This window comes from Henckelia pumila, chromosome 4 (genome assembly GCF_033568475.1).
Source record: "Henckelia pumila isolate YLH828 chromosome 4, ASM3356847v2, whole genome shotgun sequence".
In the NCBI taxonomy this organism is placed as follows: domain Eukaryota; kingdom Viridiplantae; phylum Streptophyta; class Magnoliopsida; order Lamiales; family Gesneriaceae; genus Henckelia; species Henckelia pumila.
In genome coordinates, this window is record NC_133123.1 from 203995089 (window position 1) to 204022502 (window position 27414).

Genomic DNA, 27414 nt, shown 5'->3' on the forward strand with positions numbered 1-27414 from the left:
TCCGGATAGGGTAGTTCGACTATTCATCCTATGAATATCCATTTGCATGCTTCGAACATCTCCATGTTCCCTACCAATGAAACGTGGTACTCCGCATCGCAAATGCTAGTCTCAAACTCGAGCGATCCTTATCCTTATTATCGGACGGCTCAATCGACTAGGAACGGTTTTAGAATATACAGTGACTATAAGATGTATTTCATGATAGACATCTCCATGTTCTACCACATCTTACATACACTATAGTATATTCAAGGTCTTTATCAAAACAACAATAGTATATCACAATATAACAATATGAAGTAATATAAAGTCATTGCCATAAAAGTGTAAATAATATTAAACAAAAGATTGTTTATACAAAGAGTCAACAAAGCCCATAGCCACACAGTTGGCTCACTGGGCACCCACTCTTACAATCTCCCACTTGCCCTATAGCCAACTAGTCATACTACGTAGACCCATTGCTTCGCGATGTTTGTCAAACAATGGTCCTGGCAAAGGCTTAGTAAGTGGATCAGCGATATTGTCTGCAGAGGCCACTCGTTCGACACTGATGTCTCCTCTTTCCACAATCTCCCGGATTATGTGGTATTTCCTCAGTACGTGTTTGGATCTTTGATGAGACCTTGGTTCCTTTGCTTGAGCAACGGCACCCGTGTTGTCGCAGTACACCGGGACTGGACCAACAAATTCAGGAATGACGCCCAACTCTTGGACGAAATTCCTCATCCAAACGGCCTCTTTAGCAGCAGCTGATGCTGCAATGTATTCAGCCTCAGTGGTGGAATCCGCTGTGGTGTCCTGCTTGGAACTCTTCCAAGAGACAGCACCGCCATTGAGCATGAACACAAATCCAGAGGTTGACTTCGAGTCATCCACATCACTTTGGAAGCTAGAGTCGGTATAGCCTTCCAGTTTGAGTTCTCGTCCTCCATAAACCATGAACATATTCTTAGTCCTTCGCAAGTACTTAAGAATGTCCTTCACGGCTTTCCAATGCATCTGACCAGGATTAGACTGATATCTGCTCGTGACACTCAGAGCAAATGCTACATCCGGTCTGGTAGATATCATCCCATACATGATACTACCTATAGCTGACGCATATGGTACATGTGTCATATTCTCTATCTCTGCATCAGTCTTGGGACACATAGACTTGGATAGAGAAACTCCATGACACATGGGTAAATGTCCTCTCTTGGACCCATCCATTGAAAACCGTTTCAATATGGTATCGATGTAGGTTGATTGAGTGAGTCCTATCATTCTCTTAGATCTATCCCTATAGATCTGTATCCCAAGAATGTAGGATGCCTCACCCAAATCCTTCATCGAAAATCTACCTGATAACCATATCTTTGTTGACTGCAACATCCCTACATCATTCCCAATGAGTAGGATGTCATCAACATAAAGTACTAAGAATGTCACCGCATCCTTAACTACTTTCTTGTACACGCAAGGTTCCTCCGGGTTCTTGATGAAACCAAAGTCTTTAATTGTTTCATCAAATTTCTGGTTCCAACTTCTTGATGCTTGTTTTAGACCATAAATTGATCTCTGAAGCTTGCATACCTTATGCTCGCTTCCCATGGATGTGTACCCCTCAGGCTGCTTCATATAGATTTCTTCCTTAATGTCTCCATTAAGAAAAGCAGTCTTCACATCCATTTGCCATATCTCATAGTCATACCATGCAGCTATGGCAATTAGGATTCTTATGGACTTGAACATTGCGACTGGTGAAAAGGTTTCATCATAGTCAACTCCTTGCCTTTGAGTATAACCTTTCGCCACCAATCGCGCCTTGTAGGTCAATACCTTACCATCAGGCCCAAGCTTTCTTTTGTAGATCCATTTACACCCTATTGGAACAATTCCATCGGGAGGATCCACTAAAGTCCAGACTTGGTTAGTATGCATCGAATCCAATTCTGATTGCATAGCTTCAAGCCATAAATTCGAATCCGCATCAGAAATTGCTTCCTTGAAGCTTCTTGGATCACATCCAATGTCGGGTTCATCTTGACCCTCTTCAAGAAGAAGACCATATCGAACTGGAGGTCTAGAAGTCCTTTCGGATCTTCTAGGTGCAGGCGTGTCCAGCAATGGTTCCTGAGGTGTGGGATCGTTATTTTGTATTTCGGGTTCTTCTCGAACTTCTTCGAGTTCCATCATCTCGCCTTTCTTATCCAATAAGAACTCCTTCTCCAAGAAGGTGGCATTCCGTGAAACAAACACCTTTGTTTCAGCAGGATAATAGAAATAATATCCGATTGAATTCTTCGGATACCCCACAAAATAACACAAGCTGGATCGACTATCCAACTTATCTCCCACTGTCCGCTTCACGTAAGCAGGACATCCCCAAATCCTCAAGTACGAATACTTAGGAGCTTTGCCATTCCATAACTCGTATGGTGTTTTGTCCACTGCTTTAGTGTGGACGTTATTCAACAACAATACCGCCGTTTCAAGCGCATAGCCCCAAAACGAAGGTGGAAGCTCAGTGAAGCTCATCATGGATCGAACCATGTCCAACAAAGTTCGATTACGACGCTCCGATACACCATTAAGCTGTGGTGTCATAGGAGGAGTCCACTGAGAGAGAATCCCATTCTCTTTTAGATAGTCCAAAAACTCGGTACTCAAGTATTCTCCACCTCGATCCGATCGAAGTGCTTTAATACTTTTACCTAGCTTGTTTTCTACTTCAGCCTTGAATTCTTTGAACTTTTCAAATGCTTCAGACTTATATTTCATTAAATATAAATACCCATACCTAGAATAATCATCAGTAAAGGTAATGAAGTAGGTGTGGCCATGTTGAGTCCCTACTCTAAATGGACCACAAACATCTGTATGGATCAAATCCAACAGATTTTGACTACGTTCAGGCTTCCCCTTAAAAGGAGATTTAGTCATTTTCCCTTTTAGGCAGGATTCACAAGTAGGTAGAGAGTTAATATCAGACATATCAAACATGCCCTCTCCCACTAGCTTGTTCATCCTCCTTGAGGAAATATGACCTAGTCTAGCGTGCCAAAGGTTTGCCGGGTTTTGACTATCGATTTTCCTTTTGTTTGTTGTCGCCGGTTTGTCAATACAATTTACTGGAACGTCTTTTAGTTTTAAATTGTATAGATCGTTTTCAAGTTGTCCATTTCCAATTAAACATTCATTCTTGTAAATGCTGCAAATCCCATTCACAAAATTACAAGAATAACCATCTCTATCAAGCATAGAAATAGAAATAATGTTTTTAATTAAATCTGGCACAAATAAAACATCTCTCAACAATAATTTAAAACCATTCTGCAAAATCAAACAAACATCTCCAATGGCCGTAGCTTCAACTCTGGAACCATTCCCGAGCCTCAGCTGGGTCTCACCCATTCTAAGCCTGCGACTTCTTGTCATCACCTGCAAATCATTGCAAATGTGAGATCCACATCCGGTATCCAATACCCAAGAAGTTGTATTAAGTGACATGTTTATTTCGATATAGAACATACCCTTTGCAGTTCCTAACTGCCCAAGATACTCCTTGCAGTTGCGCTTCCAATGACCCGGCTTCTTGCAGTAATGGCAAACATCCTTGGATTTTCCATCGTTTGAAGCCTTTGTCTTTTGCTTCTTCTCGGGTTCCACTTTCTTGGGTGGGGCAGAACGTTTCTTGCCCTTCATACTTGGCCCCTTCTTAGCAGAAGATGAGGAGCCCACCAAGAAAGCTGGCTTATCCTTCTTAAGTGTGGATTCATATGTAACGAGCATATTGACCATCTCTTCAAGGGTGGCCTCTATCTTGTTCATATTAAAATTTATCACGAATCCATCAAATGAAGAAGGAAGAGATAGAAGCAGCAAGTCCACATTGAGTTCATGCTCCAACACCAAATCAAGGGTCGCTAACTTCTGTATGAGCCAAATCACTCGTACCCCATGATCACGGACCGAAGTCCCTTCACGCATGCGGCACGTCATCAACTCCTTAACAGTAGAGAACCTTTCAGCCCTCGACTGAGCCCCAAAAAGTTCCTTGAGTTGCGTGTGAATGTCAGCAGCATTCACCGTGTCCTCAAATCGCCTCTGGAGTTCATCAGACATCGAGGCTTGCATATAGCATTTGGTCTTGATGTCATGGTCACACCATGCATCAAGTTTGGCCAATTCCTCCGGACTTATGTCAGCTGGTGCTTCCTTCGGAGGTGCTTTCTCTAACACGTAGAGCATTTTCTCCGAAGTTAAGACAATCTTCAACTTTCGGAACCATTCCGTATAGTTGGCGCCAGTCAGCTTGTTTTGTTCGAGGATCGAGAATAAAGGATTTCGCGAATTCATTGTGTGAAATACTGAAAAGGAAAAACAGACATATATCAATGATTGTTTAACAATTTACTAAGACATAAAATAGGCGAATTTAATTTTATGAATCTCACTCCCACTATTTTAACGATTTCACCACCCTCTAGTGAAAACGGGAAACTTTTTCCTTAGTGAGAACATGGAGTCCATTTGACAAACTTATGGTCCCGAATAATATCAGCCAACCATAATTCTCAAAAGGTAGAGCCCAATTGCTTCCAAAGCAACCCCCATGTGTTTACCTCATGTCCAATAAGGGCCCAATAATATGACGCCGTTTAAAGTGACATGTCAAGATGACCCATCAATATTAAGTTGTGATGGACGGTCGCCATGTGGATCCCCCAATAATATGAGCCGATCCCATGGGAGTTCCACCCAACTTACAACATTTGTCGATCCAATGTACAGCTTTCCGACGGACGGGCCCCCCCAATAATATGAGCCGGACCGTATCCGCGGGTAGCATCACATACATTGACCGTTGATGGAAGGTAGGAACATTTAAACAATATTTAAATTTCCTTTATTTATCTTGATATAAATTTTAAATCATATTTAAAATGAGGGATTTTATTTATAAAAATATTTGTCTCATCATTTTTAATTTATTGCATGCATTGCCGGATTCACGCAATTTATGTCTAAACATGCATACAATCATAATATCACATATTATATAGGATGATCGATTCCATTTCTAATTGATCCGTGGTTGCCAATCACGGGTCTTAGTCCAATCCTAGGTAATATGCAGTATGCAAATGCAATCCTATTACATATGCTTCCAATTTACATTTCTTCAGTCTTCATTGTCTGCTGGGCCCACCATCTTCAAATCTTGATCTCCCACTAAATCTAATGTATTTACAATTAAATAACAATGACAAGTAGGGGATACATTTTAGGGGGTGGGAACGGGCTATAAACCAAGCCCACTTTTATTACATATGACATTCATATCGGGCCATAAACCAGGCCCATTAATAAAACCAACAACAATAAAGACAAAATGTAAATTCCTAACATACACCTACAAAATTGGTCATGGCAATCGATCATCCTTATCCAATAACATTTAATTCAAAATTAATTTATTGGATAACATGCTGTGGCAATTCAAATTTAAACAAGATAAAATCATATTTTATATATAAAATCACATTTCACATATAAAATCATATTTTATCTCCATATCAAATAAAATCATATTTTATCTATAAAATCCAATTTTACAAATAAAATCATATTTTATCTAATATATCATAAGATCATATCTTATCATCAATTGTACCAAAATAATTGATTTCAAAATTCAATTTACGGATAAAATATTAAAATTTTCCAAAAATTCAAATTTATCCAAAATCAATTTTAAAATTTACGGACTCGAACAATTCGATCCGAAATCTCGTGAACCAATCAAAAACAATTTTTGACCGGACCAAAAATAAAATTTTTAAATATTAAAATTAATAAAAAATTAAAAATTAATTTTTCCCGCGGGCCACCCGGGACACTCCCGGGTCGGCCCGCACCCGGGGCGCGGGCCGGGGGCAGCCCGGCTGCCCCCTTAGGGCAGCGCCTGGCGCCGCCCCTGGGCGGCGCCGTGCGCTGCCCTGGGCGGCGCCGAGCGCCGCCCTGCGCAGCGCCCAGCGCTGCGCTGGGCGGCGCCGAGCGCCGCCCCTGGGCAGCGCCGAGCGCTGCCCTGCGCAGCGCCCAGCGCTGCGCTGGGCAGCGCACAGCGCTGCCCTGGGCGGCGCCGTGCGCCGCCCTGGGCGGCGACGGTCGCCGCCTTGGGCGGCGCTGTGCGCCCCCTTTGGGCGGCGCCGTGCGCCGCCCGGGGCAGCAACAATTGCTGCCCCACCGGGCAGCGATCCAATCGCTGCCCGGGTTTTGCCCCGAAAAAAAAAATTTTTTTATTAAAAATATTTATTTTGTTTCATAAACCGAGACTCAAAAATTTTGTACAATTGATTAATTCAATCGATTGATCTGAGCAACCTGGCTCTGATACCACTGTTGGAAAACTGGCGAGTTCCCAGACCAATTACGATTGATACCCGGTGCAGCGGAAGTTTAAAAATTTTTCATGGAACGTTTCCATGGTATGGGTATCAACCGTTCATCGATTGAATTACGTGTGTGTAAAATTTAAATAACAATTAAATAAATTTTACCTCAAATCTCGCAACGAGATTAATGGACACCAACAGAACAATTCTGCTCTTGTTGTCTCTCCCTGGAACCGATGAACGCCTTCAATCAGGTCCACGAACAGAGGTTTAATCCCTCTGATAGATTGCACTAGAAAATCTATCAGAAGTTTTCTGCGAAGAGAATACACGAATTTGATTCGTTATTCCTTACTGCGATTCAAAATCACAGACCGGAAAATCTCGGGCAGAGGTAGGGAGGGTTCGGCCGAATTGTGAGAGAATAGGGGCTAGGGTTTTTCGAATTTTGTCTCTCAAAATAATGACCTGTTGTCTGTAATTTCTGTACTGAAATAACTTATTTATAATGCAGGCCACTAACACCTTAGGGCCCATTAGTCATAAGCTGGGCCCGACAAGCAAAGCCCGCTCGTTCAGAAATTAATATAAAATTCATCGTGACTCCGATTGATGAAACGATTTCACCAATGTGCACAGAAACCATTTCTGCACGTTTTAAAGTCAAAATAAATTTTCCTGAATCCGAATTCAGTGGTTTCCAAAAATGTCCATCCCTATGTCATTTTAGGAAATCCTACTCCCTTACTCTTATTTTAAGAAGTCCAACTCCTTAGTTCATTAAATTTAACTCTTTAAATTTAACTATCTCAACGGGGATTAAAACTCCATTACACTGTGTGACCCTCAATGGTTCAGGGATACAGCTAGCCGTGGGCTCACAACTCCTTGTGACTCGGAACAACACTTTCCGACTTGCCCAACGAATCATGGTAAAGCGCCTAGCAACATCGCCCCATGATTCCCTAGGTATCACTGATAGTGCCTACAAGAACCAGTAGATTTTGGTTAGCGTACAGTACGGTCCCTTCATCCATATATCCCGATCGAATCAACAACCATTGGTATATCGAGAGTCGCTCAAGATTCGATAACTATGCAATGCATCTTGAAGATCAAATTAGTGACATCGCATGTGCTACTAAGAAACCATTTCTTAAATCACATCAAGTACTCTGGCCAGAGATTTGTCACACTAATATCTCCTCAGATCGCATAGGATATCCACACTCGCAAGTATGTGGTGAATCCTTGACAACAATGCATTGACTCCTATATGTGTCGTAACTGTACCCAATCTCGACACCTGATGACCCCCTCAGAGTCGGTAAACGAGTCAAAGCACAGTACTAGCATATAGAGTCTCCATGATGTTTCAAGTCGTAAGGACTAATGGTGTACAACCAAAACCGCGGACTTTATCCACTCGATAAGTGACAACCACTTGGAAAGTCCGGATAGGGTAGTTCGACTATTCATCCTATGAATATCCATTTGCATGCTTCGAACATCTCCATGTTCCCTACCAATGAAACGTGGTACTCCGCATCGCAAATGCTAGTCTCAAACTCGAGCGATCCTTATCCTTATTATCGGACGGCTCAATCGACTAGGAACGGTTTTAGAATATACAGTGACTATAAGATGTATTTCATGATAGACATCTCCATGTTCTACCACATCTTACATACACTATAGTATATTCAAGGTCTTTATCAAAACAACAATAGTATATCACAATATAACAATATGAAGTAATATAAAGTCATTGCCATAAAAGTGTAAATAATATTAAACAAAAGATTGTTTATACAAAGAGTCAACAAAGCCCATAGCCACACAGTTGGCTCACTGGGCACCCACTCTTACACCCGCCTCGTCCAATCGCAAACCTGCCCCATGGAATAGGGTGTCCAGAAACACAGAGTACGAGACGTGAGCATAAAACGCTCAGTACGAGAGTATGAGTATACATGCATTCAAAGTGAACTCCCTATAACTTGAGGTCAAATATCAGATAACAGAGACAGACCGGGCCCTGGTATGTAGCACGTTGTGCCGTCGCTTCAGGAGGTGGCTCCCATACCATAATACCAGTGGATACGCCGGACCCAATTCGATGGAAGTTCATCCACTAACAGGATAGGGTACAACCCTACTAATAGACATCTCGAAGGAGATAGATCAATATGCAAATGAATGCAGCATAAATCATGACATCTAAATCATGCGGTCACATAATACATGCATACTCAGTCAGGATATCTCGAACAGTACTTTCGTACCTCAAATCAGTGCAAGCTCTACCAACTCTAGGTCCACGCCTATAGTCTGCTCTACACTGCCAAATGATACTACTATCATTAAAGTGCTCTAAAAGCCTTAACTAAGTTATTGCATACTCCTAAATATTTTTAGAAAACAAAAGCTATACCTTCATCCGTCGTTAGCCCTTTGCTGTCGATTGCCTCAAACTAGGCCACAGCTCCGCTACGACTCCTGGATCGCTATGCCACTTCCGGATTCCCGATGGGACACTTAGAATTCCCTAGATCTGAGTTAGAAGGCTAAGGAATCGAGAGAGAAGAGGTGATTGGTGCGTCTAAATCTGAATCTCGTCCCTCCTATTTATAGACAACGATCGGAACTTCCGTTCCTCGATCGGAACGTCCGATCCTGCCATCGGAGCTTCCGAAGATCCTCATCTGCCACGTGTCAAAATATCACTGGTTGACTTTGGATAGGGGTGATCGGAGCTTCCGATCCTACCACACGTCATGCCTGACGTAATACCATCGGAGCTTCCGATCCTGCATCGGAGCTTCCGATCTCGATCGGAACATCCGATCCTGCATCGGAGCTTCCGATCCATCCGGTACCCAATCTATTTAATTAGCGTTGATTAATCCCTTAATCACTGATTTTTGTTATGGGCTACTACATTCTCACCCACTTAAGATATTTCGTCCTCGAAATCAGATCTTAAGTATCGAATGTAATACAGAAATCAGAAACATTCTTTATTCAAATCAAGCGTTTACAGAGTTTGAAACTGAATACAACTTAAGAATGAAATCAAAACAACTCAGGATGGTCTTCACGCATCTTGTCCTCAAGCTCCCAAGTAGCTTCCTCAGTGCCTCGGCGCTGCCACTGAACTAAAACCAGAGGAATGACTTTGTTCCGCAAAACCTTATCCTTATGATCCAGGATACGAATAGGTTTCTCAACATAGGTCAAATCCTTGCTCACCTGAACCTCAGACCGCTGCAGAATATGAGACTCATCCACCACATATCGTCGCAACAGAGATACGTGGAACACATCATGAATACTGGAAAGATACGGTGGCAAAGCTAGTCGATAAGCCAAATCGCCAATGCTTTCCAAGATCTCAAACGGACCGATAAACCTGGGAGACAACTTGCCCTTAAGGCCAAATCTGAGAATTTTGCGAAAAGGTGACACTCTCAGAAACACTTTCTCCCCGACATTGAACTGCAAAGGCCTACGCTTGGTGTTAGCATAGCTGGCCTGACGATCCTGTGCAGTCTTAATCTGTTTCTTGATCTGATCAACAATGTATACCGCCTGCTGGATAAACTCCGGTCCCTCAGCCTGTCTCTCCCCCACTTCTTCCCAGAAGAGTAGAGTACGACAACGTCGCCCGTACAACGCCTCAAAAGGTGTCATCCCAATACTAGTATGATAGTTGTTGTTGTACGCGAACTCGATCAATGGCAAATGATCCTGCTAGGCTGAACCAAAATCCATAATGCACGCTCTAAGCATATCCTCCAAAGTACATATAGTGTGCTCTGACTGACCATCAGTCTCCGGATGATAGGCATTACTCAAACTGAGAGTAGTACCCATCGCACGCTGAACACTCCCCCAGAATCTAGAAGTAAACCTGGGGTCCCGATCGCTGACAATGCTCACAGGCACTCCATGAAGTCGAACGATCTCCTGAATGTACAACCGAGCCATACGATCCACATTGTACTCCCGGCTATAGGCAATGAAATGCGCTGACTTGGTGAGTCGGTCCACCACAACCCAGATAGCATCACAGTTCCTCGGGGATACCGGAAAATGGGTCACAACGTCCATTGTGATAAACTCCCATTTCCATTCAGGAATAGGCAAACTGTGAAGCAATCCCCCAGGTCGTCGGTGCTCTGCCTTGACCTGTTGACACACCAAACATCTCGAAACAAACTGATAAACACTGCATTTCATTCCCTTCCACCAGAAACGAGTACGTAGATCCTTGTACATCTTGTTGCTCCCAGGATGAATACTCAACTTAGTGCGATGCGCCTGAGACAAAATCTCCTCTCGAAACTCTACATCCTGCGGAATCACAAGCCTACCAGACAAACACAGAAAGCCATATGACTGATAATGAAATCCAGACGAGCTACCCTCGTTAGCTAGACGAGCTAAATGCTGGGTCTTCGAATCAGACATCTGAGCATCTCGAATCCGCGAATACAAAGCTGGCTCAGATAATATCGCAAACATCTGGATACTCTGCATACCTTTCTTATGCTTGAAAGTATATCCTGAAGTACAACAGTTACTGATCGCACTTGACATCGAACAAGTCTGAAGTGCGGATAGTCGCACCTTGCGACTCAATGCATCAGCGGTGAGATTAGCAGCTCCCGGATGGTACTTAATCTCGCAATCATAGTCCTTAAGCAAGTCCATCCAACTTCTCAGCCTCATGTTCAACTCCGCCTGAGTGAACAAATACTTGAGACTCTTATGGTCGATGAAGATCTCAAATTTCTCGTCATACAGATAATCACGCCAGATCTTCAAAGCGAACACAATGGCTGCCAATTCCAAATCATGGACTGGGTAGTTGTCCTCGTGAAGTTTCAGCTGTCTAGAAGCGTATGCGATCACATGCCCATTTTGAGTCAGGACACAACCTAACCCCTGCAGAGAAGCTTTAGTGTACACCACATACCCTCCAGATCCTGATGGTAATGCCAACACCGGCGCAAAAGTCAACCGCCATCGAAGCTCACAGAAGTTCTCCTCACACTCGAAGGACAACTCAAAATCAACACCCTTGCGGGTAAGTTGCGTTAAAGGTCGAGCTAACTGAGAGAAGTTCAGAATGAAGCAATGATAATATCCTGCTAGACCCAGAAAGCTACGGATCTCAGCAACCGTCGTCGGTCATGACCAATTAAGCACCGCCTCAATCTTGCTTGGATCAACAGAAATCCCCTCCCTGGATAAGATATGGACAAGAAAGACCACTCGATCCATCCATAACTCACACTTGCTCAGCTTGGCATATAACTGCTCATCCCGAAGAGTCTGCAGTACCAACCGCAAGTGAGAAACATGCTCTTCCATATTACGCGAATACACCAAGATGTCGTCAATGAAGACCACGACAAACTTGTCCAAATATTCCCTGAAGACACGGTTCATCAGGTCCATGAATATAGCCGGTTCATTAGTCAAACCAAATGGCATCACTAGAAACTCGTAATGCCCATAGCAAGTACGGAATGCAGTCTTGGTTACGTCCTGATCTCGGACTCTCAACTGATGATACCCAGATCTCAAGTCAATCTTGGAGTAAACTGAAGTGCCTTGCAGCTGATCAAACAAGTCATCAATACGAGGCAAATGATACTTGTTCTTCACAGTGACTCGATTCAGCTACCGATAGTCAATGCACAGCCGCATCGACCCATCCTTCTTCTTCACAAAGAGAACAGGAGCTCCCCAAGGAGATACACTAGGACGAATGTACCCCTTGTCCAAAAGATCTTGTAGCTGATTCTTCAACTCACGCATCTTTGACGGAGCCAGACGATACGGTGCTCGAGAAATAGGCGAAGTATCAGGCATCAACTCTATGCCAAACTCGACTTCCCTAATAGGAGGAAAACCCAGAATCTCATCAGGAAATACATTTGGAAATTCATCCACGACCGGAATGCTCTCTATCCAAACGCTCTCAGCGGACAAATCAACTGCATAGATAAGGTAACCTTCCCCGCCAGACTCTAGAGCTCGATAGGCTCTCAAAGCAGATACCAGTGGCATCGGGGGTCGCGCTCCCTTACCATAGAAAAACCAGCTCTCACTTCCTTCCGGATGAAAGCATACTAATCTCTGATAGCAGTCTACTGAAGCTCAATAGGTAGTCAGCATGTCTATTCCCAGAATGCAATCGAAATCATCCATCGTAAGGACCATGAGATTCGCTAACACAATGTTCCCCTCGAACTCTAAAGGGCAACCCATCACTAGACGCTTAGCCAAAGCAGATTGGCCCGTCGGAGTAGAAACAGACATCACTACGTCTAGTGCAATGCATGGTAACTTATGCCTCTTAACAAAACGTGCAGAAATGAAGGAATGAGATGCACCAGTGTCAATAAGCACAAGAGCAGGTATACCATAAAGCAGAAATGTACCTGCGATGACTTTCTCATTCTCCTCCACTGCCTGATCATGTCTCAGGGCAAACACCTGGCCAGAAGCTCGTGGCCTCAAATGAGAACTCCCAGTAGGCTGTCCCTGCAACCTCTGCTGAACGGTGGCCTAAGAAACAGATCCTGAACCAGAGCCAGAACCGCCTCCCCCAGATAGTGGACAATCCCTCCGGATATGACCCACCTCACCGCAACGAAAACAAAATCCAGAAGCTTTACGGCAACGGTCGGTCGGATGGTTCTTCCCACAGTGATCACACTTGTCCTTCTTACCGAAATGGACAACACCAGCAGAGCCAGAGGAAGAAGAAGTAGATCCAGACTTCTTGAAAGATTGGGCACGGGGACCCAAAGAACTAGCAGGTCTCGACTGAGAGAAAGACCTGTTCCGTCGAATGCTGTCCTCTGCCTGGTGACAACGGCTTACCAAACCCTCGTAGGACATGTCCTCACCAACCGCCACATGGTCATGGATCTCAGGGTTAAGGCCCTGAAGGAACATATTATACTTCATCTCGGAGCTGTCGGCAATCTCCGGGCAATAGGCTAACAGATCGAAGAACTTCTGCTGATACTCGTCAATAGACAAAGCTCCCTGCCGCAAGCTCAGAAGCTCACCTGTCTTCGTCTGTCGGAGTGCAGGAGGAAAATATAGTTTGTGGAAAGCTGTGCGGAATTCGGCCCAGGTGGCCACTCCTCTCTCCGCAACAAAAGGTGCAGAAGTAAACTTCCACCACCTGCGCGCACGTCCATCCAGAAGATAACCCAGTGTCTCCATCTTCTTGTCCTTGGTGCAGTGAAACGTCCACACCTCCATGCGGTCTAACCAATTCTCCGCCTCTTTCAGAGACTCGCCTCCGCACAAGGGCTTAGGACCCATCTGCAAGAATCGACGTACACTGAAACGGTCCTCATCTCGATGACGATGGCGGCGTTCCCAACGAGGCTCCCGGTCGGCATCACCCCAACGCCCACCAATACTGCCATGAGAACTCTGGTCATCACGATCTGCCATCTACAAAATTAACCTAACAGTTATCTTATGTAGAATCTAAATCTCAAGAATACTTTGCATTCTCTGATACCATAAATGTAGTGACCCTTACCTGGATCACCTACTAAACAGAACTTAGGCATGTAATTAACTTAATTAAATGGATATCAGAATAAAACTGCGGAAACCATAAACAATATACAATCCCAAGGCAAGGAATCTGTAAATACCCAAATATAATACAACCAAATCGAATAGTTGTATCAATCCAATAACAACAGAATAAAACCTAGGCGAAGCTCCAGCTGGACAACCACTGCCTAGCCCCTCTTGGATCCACCCGCCTCGTCCAATCGCAAACCTGCCCCATGGAATAGGGTGTCCAGAAACACAGAGTACGAGACGTGAGCATAAAACGATCAGTACGAGAGTATGAGTATACATGCATGCAAAGTGAACTCCCTATAACTCGAGGTCAAATATCAGATAACAGAGACAGACCGAGCCCTGGTATGTAGCACGCTGTGCCGTCGCTTCAGGAGGTGGCTCCCATACCATAATATCAGTGGATACACCGGACCCAATTCGATGGAAGTCCATCCACTAACAGGATAGGGTACAACCCTACTAATAGACATCTCGAAGGAGATAGCTCAATATGCAAATGAATGCAGCATAAATCATGACATCTAAATCATGCAGTCACATAATACATGCATACTCAGTCAGAATATCTCGAACAGTACTTTCGTACCTCAAATCAGTGCAAGCTCTACCAACTCTAGGTCCACGCCTATAGTCTGCTCTACACTGGCAAATGATACTACTATCATTAAAGTGCTCTAAAAGCCTTAAATAAGATATTGCATACTCCTAAATATTTTTAGGAAGCAAAAGTTATACCTTCGTCCGTCGTTAGCCCTTTGCTGTCGATTGCCTCAAAACTAGGCCACAGCTCCGCTACGACGCCTGGATCACTATGCCACTTTCGTATTCCCGATGGGATGCCTAGAATTCCCTAGATCTGAGTTAGAAGGCTAAAGAATCGAGAGAGAAGAGGTGATTGGTGCGTCTAAATCTGAATCTCGGCCTTCCTATTTATAGACAACGATCGGAACTTCCGTTCCTCGATCGAAATGTCCGATCCTGCCATCGGAGCTTCCGAAGATCCTCATCTGCCACATGTCAAAATATCACTGGTTGACTTCGGATAGGGGTGATCGGAGCTTCCGATCCTGATCGAAGCTTCCGATCCTGCCACACGTCATGCCTGACGTAATACCATCGGAGTTTCCGATCCTGCATCGAAGCTTCCGATCTCGATCGGAATGTCCGATCCTGCATCGGAGCTTTCGATCCGTCCGGTACCCAATCTATTTAATTAGCGTTGATTAATCCCTTAATCACTTATTTTGGTTACGGGCTACTACAGGAATCAAGGAAATAAAATCCCAAAAATATGGAAACATCCGAGATAGATGTCAGCCCAAAAATACCATAATTAACTCCACTTCAGCGTAACTCCACTGAAACAAAAATCAATCACAAAAATTCAATTTTCAGTAAATAGGGTAATTCATCGAATTTTGTCTATTTGGAACCTTACCCAAAAACAGAGCCCTATTACACAAAATGCATATGCATGACCTATTTTATGCCTAAAACAGAGTGTAACATAAAATGCTTGGATGATCTACATGTTGGATCTATTACCAACTGGATGGGGTTTGTTCAAACTTTTTTGAACAAATACTTCCCACCCACAAAAATGGCGAAACTATTTTCTGACATTATCTCTTTCAAGCAGAAGGATGGGGAGTCTTTGCATGCAACCTGGACCAGATTTAAAAAGATGTTGAGGATGTGCCCTCAACATAATCTCACACAAAGCCAGCAGAACCAGACGTTCTATAATGGAGCTGATCCATCAGTGCGATCGATGTTGGATGTTGTAGCTAATGGAAGTCTATTTAGGAAGAAGCAAGTAGAGGCATGGGAGATCATCGGCAATATGGCATAGAGTAATGTGGGGTGGCCAGACTTAAAGAAGGAGAAGAAAGCTGGAGTTCTAGAGGTTGACGCATTGACCTCACTGAATGCAAAGATTGACGCTTTGACACACCAAATGGCACTTATGAAAGAAGTGTCGATGAATCAAGTACAGACGAACCTACAAGAGAAACAGCAGTTATTTGAGGTTGAGGCGGCTAATTTTGCTGAAAATCAAGGAAGGCAGCCATACAACTCATACAATAACAACTACAATCAGAATTGGCATAATCAACCTAAGGAATAGGTAAAGAAGCCGTGTTTTGAAGAAATCATGATGAAGTATGTGGCTGGTACTGAGACTCGGCTACATAATCAGGAAGCTATGTTGCAGAAATTAGACACTCAGATGGTTCAGATAGCAACCCAACTGTCAACTAGACCTACTGGAGCTTTGCCGAGCAACATTGAAACAAATCCAAGGGATGTTAATGATATCATGGTCGTGACGAGGTTACAAAAGGAGGAACCAAAAAAGAGGGTCGAAGGGAAGAAGATGGAGAGGCCTAACGTGGAAGAATCCAAGGAGAATATGCGTAGTATTGAAAATTCTTTGACGACAAGTAAGAAAGGTAAGAAAAAACTTGAGGTCAATAATGATGTTTATATTTCTAACGTCCCTTTCCCCAGCGAGCTAAGAAATTATTGTTTGATCATCACTTTAAAAAGTTTCTTGAAATTTTTAAGAAATTGTATATTAACATACATTTTGCAGATGTTTTAGCTTAGATGCCAAATTTCTGAATGAATTACTGAAAAATAAAAAGAAGATGAATGATCTGACGCAATGTACACTGAATGCAGAATGCCAGATTCGGTACATGTGTGCGCCTTGATCGGATATTTCTCTATTGAATTTATTACCCAATTGTTGCTGCGTTTTTGCTTTAATTTATTTTATTAGTAATTTATTTATGAATTTTAGTTTAATTGAATAAATCGAATCAATATTTATTGTTTGGTCTATATTAAGTTTAAATAATCATATTTTGGTAATCTATAAATCAGTCCATGTGGGTTCGACATCTGGAATCTTTGTCCACTTTCTATAACTTGACCTGATGTGCTTTCCAGTATTATTTTTAAACCAAATTTTAAGCGGTCACTAACTACCAACTTATTTCTCTTAAGAAAGAGTCTCAAAAGCCCTTAAAATGAGCTAAAATGGGAGAGGAGAGGATTTGGTGCGGTTTGAAATGAGGCCTCTCGACCCCTATAAATAGAGTGAGTTTGGACGGTCCGATCTTCACCTTTGGATCGTCCAATCTCTGCATGTGAACCATGTGTCCTGCCACCACTTTGGATCGTCCGAACTAGACTTCGGATCGTCCGATCTCTAACACGTGTCCAATCAAGTGCATGCACATCACACACCTGTTCATGTAACTGTTCGGATGGTCCGGTCCCACTCTTCAGATAGTCCGAACTCATGAAAATACGTCATCCATGGCATTATCTTGATGATTGAGCTAAGACACCTATCCTAAGTTAAGTTCGGATCGTCTGATCACCACTGATCTTCCGAACCCAAACTCTCCTTTGGAGCTCCACTATTTCGGATCGTCTTAACTATTGATCGGATCGTCCGATCTTGCCCCCTTTCGAACTTGATTAGAGCCTCCAAACTCTAAATATTCGGATGGTCCGATTCTAGGGTTATGATCCACCGATCCACCCGATCACTTGGAACATTCCGGGCCATTTTCAAACTCCTGAATCTGATTTTCAGCTCCTTAATCCCAATTGGAGACTCCGTAATCATGTTTTTCCAACTCACAACATGGTTACTTGATTAATTAAAATTTAAACTCTAATTCTGGATTCGGGTCACTACACATGGCCTTTGACATATACCACTCTCTGGAATCCTCTGTTGCCAACTAGCATTTCTATGTTGAAAGAGAATTTTGGGAAGAAAGTAATATAGATGAAGAATCTTTGAAAGACAGAACTTGGTGAGCTTTCTGAAGCAACGAGAGCTCTTTGCCACAGTTACTATTGATGCTCCGTTCTCTAGGAAAGCTGTTCTGGAATTCTACTGTAATCTCTCCACTCGCACATGTGATGAGAGTTTTGCTCAGTATGGACAAGTTTATGTGCGAGGAAAAGTCTATAACTTCACTCATGTTTTGATCAATGAATTCTACAATACTCCGGATGTGGAGGATGATGAAGTGACTACGGACATCAATCAGATCACCACTTTGTTAACTTGAGGAATGATCACTCAATTTCCAATGTATCCAGCCAGATTATATGCTGCCAAGTTGACTTCTTCCTTATTTGTGTTGCACAAGCTTGCTACAAGGAATTGGACTCCTACCAATTCTACAGTGGTTATAAGACCACAAACATTGGGTTTGTTTGCCATCGGGACTAACGCTCCCTTTGATTTTGGCAAATTGGTTTTTGACTCAGTTCTCACATTTGCATAAGGTGCATTCAAAGCAACCAAGCTTTCATTCCCTTTTTTTATTTTTTGGATTCTTGAGTCTCAAGGCCTTAAAAGGGATGATGATGAGGAAATGACTACTGATGATGAATTGTTGAAGGTAGCTCCTGCAATGCTTAAAGGCAATCGCAAGATTGACCTTCCTTGGTCAGGTTTGGCACCCAGTGTTGCCAACACGGATCATGTCCCTGCCAGCAAAATTCATTCCACTGCTATACCACTGCTCAATTCCTCTGCCATACAAGATCAAATAACACATGCTGAAAAGAAGATTCTTCAGGAAAAAGGTGTTATGATCTCGTGTTGCCAACATGGGCAGAAAACACTCAGTAGTGACATGCTCAAATTCAGGGTAGCCTTAGTCATTTAACTCAGAGGGAGTTAATTGTACTTGTCTAAAGTTTATTTTGTTCAGAAAGGAAAAAAAGGGAGAGATTGAAAGGAATATGTCTTCCTTGCAAGATTTTTATTTATGAGAAGTTCCTAAACGCCTCAAGTATATATATTTAAGGGATTGCGGCAGATGGAACACACGAAAAACGAAGATATAATTGCTGCAGGAATTTAAGAGCCTGGAGATCAAAGTTTGCTGAAGAATTCCTGAAGCAATATCCGGCCAGTCGCTGCTGGATTTATCGTGTTGCCATATGTGTTGGAATAACTTGAAGACTTCACGAGTGAAGTGTTGTTCAAAAGTGGTTCCTTGCTTTCTTCAAGTTTTCGGCACACGAATTCAACACTCTATTGGGTTTATTGGTTTATTTTATTTGTTTTTAGAGTGCTAATTATCTCTCATTCTATTGAGAAAATTAGTTTTTAGTACACAATCAATGGTATTATTTTCTGTAAAATAAATATTTTTATAGTGATTATTTTGCCTTGAGGCACCACACAAGTACTGGTGACTTGTGCATAAATGTTTCTAAGTTTTTCCTACTTAATTTTTAGTCATGTTTTTATTCAGCTGCATGTTGTCTTGAGTGTTGACAACACGATAAGACAACACCTACTCTAAATTGATACAAATATTTATTCATGACAAGACGTCAAATCTTTTCAGTAAGCTTTGGAGTGCAACACATATTGAATACAAATTGATCCAGCATCTCTGTATGCGTGTGCTAGCAGTTTGAATATTTTTTTATTTGATTTATTTTGAATGATTTGAAAGATTAGAAGACAACATTGCAGAAAATTATTGATTATTGATTGTTGATCCTCTTGCGTATCCTTCTTTCTTTTCAAGTATTTATAGGAAAATATTTCCAACGTCACAAAATATAGACGATGCAACTTTGTTTCAAAAAATAGCTAGATAGTTATGCAGAGCATGCCACATTTCTCTATCTTCTTTACAAATATAATATAGTGTAGTGGGGCTCTTTTGTAAGATCTGGTTCGAAAAGATGAACTGGTCTGGATAGCTTATGTAGAGCTTGAACTGGTATGATTAATTTTGATTTTTCTAGGCCAGATCAGTTTTCTTTGTCGAATCAATCATTTCATAGACCAATCAAATTATTATGTATAGTTTGTACTTGTTCGTTCTTTTTGGTCTTGATTGTATCCGGACACTTCATCATCACCAAAAAAATATTTATTTTTGCTTAATAAATGGAATTATGGGAATCTAACCCAAAATATGTCTTTGATATCAATTGTATGACCGATTATTTTTCATTTTACCAAAATTTATAACTGATGATAATGATACAACTCAAATATTTTAAACTGTACAATAACTCGAACGATATGGTTTGATTGTTCTACGATCAGAGAAAATTATGGTACCCCAACAAAAATTATGTAACTTATTTAAAAAATTATAATTAATTTCATGGTATATTACATAAAAAAAATATATAAATATAATAATGCATATGGATCATTAAATTAAACTGATAAATGTCTTTGTTATGATAAATAATAATAAAAATAATGTGTACGCGGGTGAGATATATTAGTCAAATAATTTTATATTAACAAAAACAAACCAAAATTTAAAAAAATTCCAAAATACGATGGAAACTCAATTAGACTGTTTCTCCAAAGATAAATGCTCCAAATACGATTTATCTTAGTTCGTAGGATAATTTGGATATAGAAGTTATAGTTTTAAAAATATTTAAATAATTTTACCTTTTTAAGGTGTTTTATTTTTTTTTTAAAAAATAATGTACAAATTGTTTTCGCGTTTGGATAAACATTAAAAGGTCTTTTGTTTTTATTTTTAAATTAAATAAAATTAGAAGCAAAAACTCAGAAACTGAAAATTATATTGTAATTTTAAAAAAAAGTTCTTTATTAAATACAATTTAGCAACTAAATAATATACTACGTGAGCAACAGCTGACTGACGTGACAATCACTCATTAGATATACAAGGTGACATTTCAGTTGTTACTCACGTAGTTGCTCATGGTGGTTGTTCATGTGATTAAAACTCATAATATATATATATATATATATATATATATATATATTTAAAACCCCATTTTTTGAAAAATAAAAAGTGTTTTTCCCCTGATTTCATTTCTCCATCCATATAGACTTTTATCATTTCTGAAGGGAAAAATTTTTAAAAATATATATATATTTTTTGGTTACCCAAACAAAATCTGAAGTTAAATCTCTTTAAGTGATATATACTTTTAGGTTAAATGTCATTTTCGAAGATACATCTAAATATTAATTTAGTATATATCAAATTACTGAATTTTTTGTGCTTCGACTTTTTTTAAAAAATAAAATAAAATAAAATACAACCATTATCACAATATATTATGCAAACTATCACTTACATTAGCAACTAGTATTTAACAAAATACTTGGGACTTTGAGTTCAGATCCACTATATGTGTCACATGCTACTATTTCACGCACCCATATATTATTGTCCATTTGATTTTTTCTTTCTTTCTTTTTGTTCTTTTTTTTTTTTACTTTTCTCATATGGTGCAAATAAATATCATGTTACATACTATATTAAATCAATGTAAGAAAAATAAAAAAGCTAAACCAGAACGATTCTCAATATTTCAAAAATGAAAGGAAAAAAGAATAAATTTTATTTTATTAAGATCATCAAATTTTGACAAATACGATAGCTCTGCTCTCTAGCTAGCTAGCTGAGACTTGACTTGTACAAATTGTAAAACTTTGAGTGTTACTCTATTTTTTAAAATATTTTTAATTCATGAAGAGTCATGTTACAATTGTTTCACATTGAAATATTAAACTAATAAAAAGTTGGTTATAAATTTTTGAGGTGACCTCACCCAATAGGCAAGTTTTTTGGGATAAACACCTCATGAGTTTATAACCTAACATTAGTGTTCTCATTGAGAGTCCGCGTAACGGAAGGAGCGACCTAAGAAAGAGCTATCACTAAAAAGAAATGTGAGTGAAAGCACTCTAGAATGGGCCGCCGTGCGAAAGGGACGACCTAGGAAAGCGCTACCATAAAATAAAAAAGTGAGTGTAAGCCTTCTAGAGTGGGCCGCCGCGGGCATTTCTCAAGGGATCGGCAATGTTACAATTGTCCACATTGAAATACTAAGTTGGTTATAAACCCTTGAGGTAACCCCACCCAATAGGCAAGCTTTTGGGGATGGACACCTCATGAGTTTATAACCTAACAAGCCGTACCTGAGATGGTAAATTAATTAATTACATCGTATGTACATCAATTTTTTTATATATATATTAATCTGAACGTTGATTTCATGCCACTTACAATAATCTATGATAGATTTACCTGTATCTGTATCACGAAGCATGTGTTGGTTGTGCATGCCACTAATTGCACGTATTTCCCAAATAACTTTTCAATCAGCACATTGGCCATTATTATATATGTTGTTAAATTTTTCGACGTCACGCGACACACAATGATACTACGAAAATGATGTCGAAAAATAAATCACTGGAGATCGACACTTAGCTTGCTCGGACAAAAGCATAATGGAGGGTACAACCAAACATTTCCTTATTTTCTTTTTTCTTTTTCTTTTTTGAGAGAACACATTTCCTTTTTTTCTTAAGATCAAACAAACAGCTAACTTATACACCCAAAAAAAAAAAAAGAAGAAGGAATTCAAAAGAAATTAAAACAAGTGAACAAGAAACATAGCAAACAAATAAAATATGATACATAAAAGTATACATTATGCGGCTTTTGTCAAGGATTTGAAGGTGACAGATGACCCCAGAAGGAGCTTCCCAATTTCGACTTTAAACGTATCATATCGTAGGAGAAACTCGACAAGCATCAATCTTGAGAACAAGACAACCATATCCTTGCCCGGGCATTGCTTGTTACTAGTCGTCGGGTCGTCGGTTTCTCTCCCGTTTGACCAATAAACGTACTTGATCAACTTCTCCCCGTCTCCGACGAACCTATCAGCCACGAACTCTTCAGGGTTCACGAATATCTTGGGGTCCTTGGTCACAATGGGCTGATACCCGAAAACAATTTCACCCTTTTTGATGACGTAGGAAGCATCGTGACTAGTGACGGTTATGTCCTCTTTAGCCTTTCCATATTGATTTGCGACAGGAGGCTCAATCCTCAAAGCCTCCCATACCACTGATTTGGCCAAGCTCATCTTGTTTATCCCCGCTAGGGTTATCCCGCCTTCCTCCGCTACGACGGTCCGGATCTCATCGGCCAGCCGCCGGTGTAAATCCGATCCACCGGTTCCGACGTACTTAAGCAATGCTGGGAACAAAATCTTGGTGCCACCATATGCATTGAACCCTGTGAGAAAAAGTAAGTTATGAGAAGCCTCGTCCCGGCTGACGCCGTTTTTCTCCGCCTCATCGAGTAGCTCCTTGGCCGCCTTGTTGAACGCCTCTCGAACTTTTTCGTACCCCGATTTCACAAGGAAAGAAGGCAAAGGGAACGTGTGGAGCAGGAAATCCTCCACAAACTTTGGCAAAAACTTCAAGTTCAATGGCACCAATGGTGCAAGCTGGAAAAACAGCCACTTATCAAGATTTGTGTTGCCATCTCCCGCAACACTCGTGTCGTACGAGCTCGTGTTGGCGAACAAGCGGAACAAGAGATCGAATGACATCTTATCACTAATGGTATTGAAGTTTGCTTGCCCTTTATCAGATAACTCGGTCTCAAGGTCAGTGAAGAGCCTCGAAACCGAGCTCCGGAACGTCGGGATGATTTCTTTGTGCAACCTCCCTAGCAATGACAAAAAGAATCCCTTGAGGACTTCGTGTTTGCTCTCCGAAGGATCGAGATATGAACAAACACGATATCCACCATTGAACTTAGTGGATGGCATGTAAGTGCCCGTGAAAATGTTTCTCTTTTCGACTTTGGACGTGTCGAAAAGGATAGGGAAGCTAACAGCATCAAGAAGAACGACGACTTTAGAATCATGGGCATTGAAAGGGCCTGGAGGGCTGTTCATCCTAAACACCGTGGAGTTGTATTTCTTGATTCGGGCCTTCAAGAACTCATCCGGGCCCTGTTTGTAGTAGTAGTCTAGACGGTCCTGAATCGGCCCGAAGAAGGGTAAGCCATAGCTGCCTGGGATTTCTTTCAGTGGAAGGAGTGGTTCAGAAAGATTCTGATCAGAAGTGTAGGAAGACATGTTTCTTCGGGCTTTAACAAAATTTCGGGCTTCAGTTGGGATAATTGTCTATGAAAGATCGCTGAATTTGTGAATGTATGTATAGTGCTTCAATTTCTAGCTTGAGTTATTTTAAAATATATATATATCTTATATAAATTCATGCATACGTGCCGAGACAACTACCATCAGGCATCAACCGGGGTATGGTAACTCTTAAAATTTGAGGGGAAAAAAAACAAGAAATAAATTATGGAAAAATTGTTTTTTTGTCCTGTATGATTGTCACTTTGCGATTTCGATCATCTATATTTTCAGATTTTGGTTTTAGTTCGCTATTTTTTTTTTTTTTTTGCAATTTTAGTTCTTTTTTTCGATGTGAAGTTGATGTGTCATCAATGCAGTGCTGATATAGAGCTGACGTGTATAATGTCACGTAGTCATTTTCGAAGAAAAAAAGACTAAAATTGCCGAAAATCGGAACATGCATGACTAAAACTAAAATATGAAAGCATAGAGGACCGAAATCGCAAAGTGACAAACATAGAGGACCAAAATTGCAGTTTTTCCTGAAATTATTTATGAATAAATTTCAAGTTTTTTTATCAAAACATTATTAATTTATCTTTTAGTTTGAAGTTTAAAAAAGTAATTACCAATCAGACCAATAAAAAAACGAGTTGTGTTAAAATAATTGAACCGAACCCCAATTTGCTCGATCGGTCTAAAACAGACTATAAGGCATAAGCCCTACCCCTGTTCTGTTCATGGCTTTATCACATGTTTATTAAAGAATCATATTTTTTTACAATTAGTAAATTATAATTTTGGGTTCAAATCGTAGCACAGTGTTTGACAATAATTTTAACAAAAATGGTATATGGGCTCGAAAATTAACTTTTGTTTAATGACTTATAGCTAGAAATTATTTTTTTCTAAAATAGAACGGCCATTATAATCCAAAAGATCCAATTAATTTTATTTGAAAAGACATCCTAACGTTGATAGTTGTTATTGTTTTTTTTTTTTTTTTGGCCCAACAAAATGTACCATTGATGTCAGGTGGGAGTGGAACTATGAATTATAACCAAACAATGAACTTTGAAGAGTAAGTAGGGTGTCAACCCATCAACACGACACAAGTCGACACGAAAAATATTGAGTTAGAGTTGGGTTTTAGGGTCATTCTTCAAACTGATCTGGTCTGGTGTAATTTTGAACTAATCTTTTTACTTGATTATAGCTCTTGATTTAATGATTTCTCGGTAAAGTGATGAACATGAAAGTTGTAGCCCTTTATCTTGGATTTTCATAAAATCAAAAATCACTCGATTTTGAGTTTGTACGAGAGCAACATGCTCAAACACTCCGTTGTGCCAGAAATTCAGCTCAGCTAAATTTGAGTGCAGAACCAGAAACTGCAATGCTATATTTCAGCTTCTTAAGATCCGATACAGAGTTTGACTTATGAATATGATTTGTACATAATTTTATTGTCTTCTTAACACATTGAATTGTTCCATTTAGATAACCGAGCAGGAAGATATGACCAAAATACCATATATGGTTTTTTTTTATCTGGTTTTTGTATCAATTGCATCTAGCTTGATCTTACGACCACCATAATGCCTAGTAACACCCGAACTGGTTTGAAATATATTGTAGAGTTTTGAGTTGGCTTTTCAATCGTCTTGGCTTCTGGTCATTTGGATCAACGAATTATGAGATATTTCAAAACAATCAACTGCATAAGTAGGAATGTAAACGAACAGAACTGTTCGCGAGCTATTCGGAGCTCGGCTCGTGAAAAAGCTCGTTCGAGCTCGTTCGTTAAGCTTATCGAGCCGAACCCGAGCTTAATTTTGATCTTGGCAATTTTCATGAGCCGATCTTGAGCTTAAGGATGTTTGGATCGTTAGCTCACGAACATGTTCGTCCATAAGCTCAAGAGCTCGAGCTCGAGCTCGAGCTCGAGCTCGGCTCGTTTAGTGGCTCGTTTATTATCATGATGTTATTTATTGGGTATCATCGTATTGAACTGTGGGCATATGACAGATATTTGATGATCAATTTTATGGATAATGGATTTTATGTTGATGTTATTTTATATGGTATTTAGAAGTTTGATATAATATTTTGGGATGTTCTTTTTGTTATTAGGTTTGCCATTTTTTTATGTACGAAAAATTTAATTTTAGTTTATAATTAATTTATAGAGATGTATTGTATTGCATTTAGGCTTGATGAGCTCGAAAACGAGCCCGCTTAACGAGCCAGAAAATGAGCTCGAAAACGAGCCAAACTCAAACCCGAAAATGAGATCGATTAACGAGCTTGAAAACGAACTGGCTAACAAGTCTACTTAACGAGCTCGCTAACGAGCCTGAAAACTAGACAACTTAATGAGCCTGAAAACGAGCCGAAGTCGAGTCAAACTTGTTTAATATGATAAATGAGTCGAGCCCAAGCTGGTAGTATAAACGATCCGAGACCGAGCCTTATGATAAAAGCTCGGTTCGAGCTCAAGCCGAGCTCGAGTCCTTATATATACCAAACGAGCCGAGCCTGAGCCTGAGCCTGATACTGTTCGGCTCGGCTTGGCTCATTTACATCTCTATGCGGAAGATTTTCAACATGTACCTAAATTTGAGTTCCAATTTGCTCAAAACTTCCAACTTTTGTTCTACCAACAAGACACTTGAGTATATATGTTAGAAACACAATAACAAGTTTTGTTATCATCAAAATCAAGATTTTTTATGTTTTTTGACCCACCATGTGTTACGTCGTCGATTTTTTTAAAAAAAATAGTGAAAAAAAATTGTAATTAGTTTTTGAAAATAAGATAGTTGTTACTTGGATTGTGTGCAATAATATTTTACATTTATATTACAGAACATGTGAACGATATGAAAATTTTGCAATTTTTTAAAAAATATTAAAATTTTAAAATAGAATTTGTAATTATTTTTTGAAAATAAGATGGTTGTTAAAAAAGAATTTGTAATTATTTTTTGGAAATAAGATGGTTGTTATTTGGAGTGCAGTTGAATAATATTTTACATCTATATTACAGAACATGATACGGATGATGTGTAAATTTCGCAATTTATCTCTCCATTATCTTATCTTTAATAGAAAAATAGATATTGTTCTTCTTAATTAACTACAGAGTATATATATATATATATAGAGTTTTATTATACTGTTCATCTATCATGCCCATCACCATGTCCACCAACGATATGACACTATTCTATTGGATGTGATAAAGATGTGATAAATTATAGGTCCAATAAAATAGTGTCACATCTTTGGTGGGCATGATTGATGAACATGATAGGTGAACAGCATAGTAAAACTATATATATATATATTCTTTAATAGAAAAATAGATATTGTTCTCCTTAATTAACTACAAAATATATATATATATATATATATATATATATATATATATTCTTTAATA

The 27414-nt window shown here is 40.1% G+C and overlaps 1 protein-coding gene across 1 annotated transcript; it reads right to left on the bottom strand.

The window, feature by feature from the left end:
- Window positions 1-22520: 22520 nt before the first annotated feature.
- Window positions 22521-23966, bottom strand: LOC140862639 (allene oxide synthase 3-like). The gene has a single exon (XM_073265672.1). The coding sequence runs from the start codon at window positions 23964-23966 to the stop codon at window positions 22521-22523; it is 1446 nt and encodes a 481-aa protein (XP_073121773.1).
- Between the last annotated feature and the right edge of the window lie 3448 nt (window positions 23967-27414).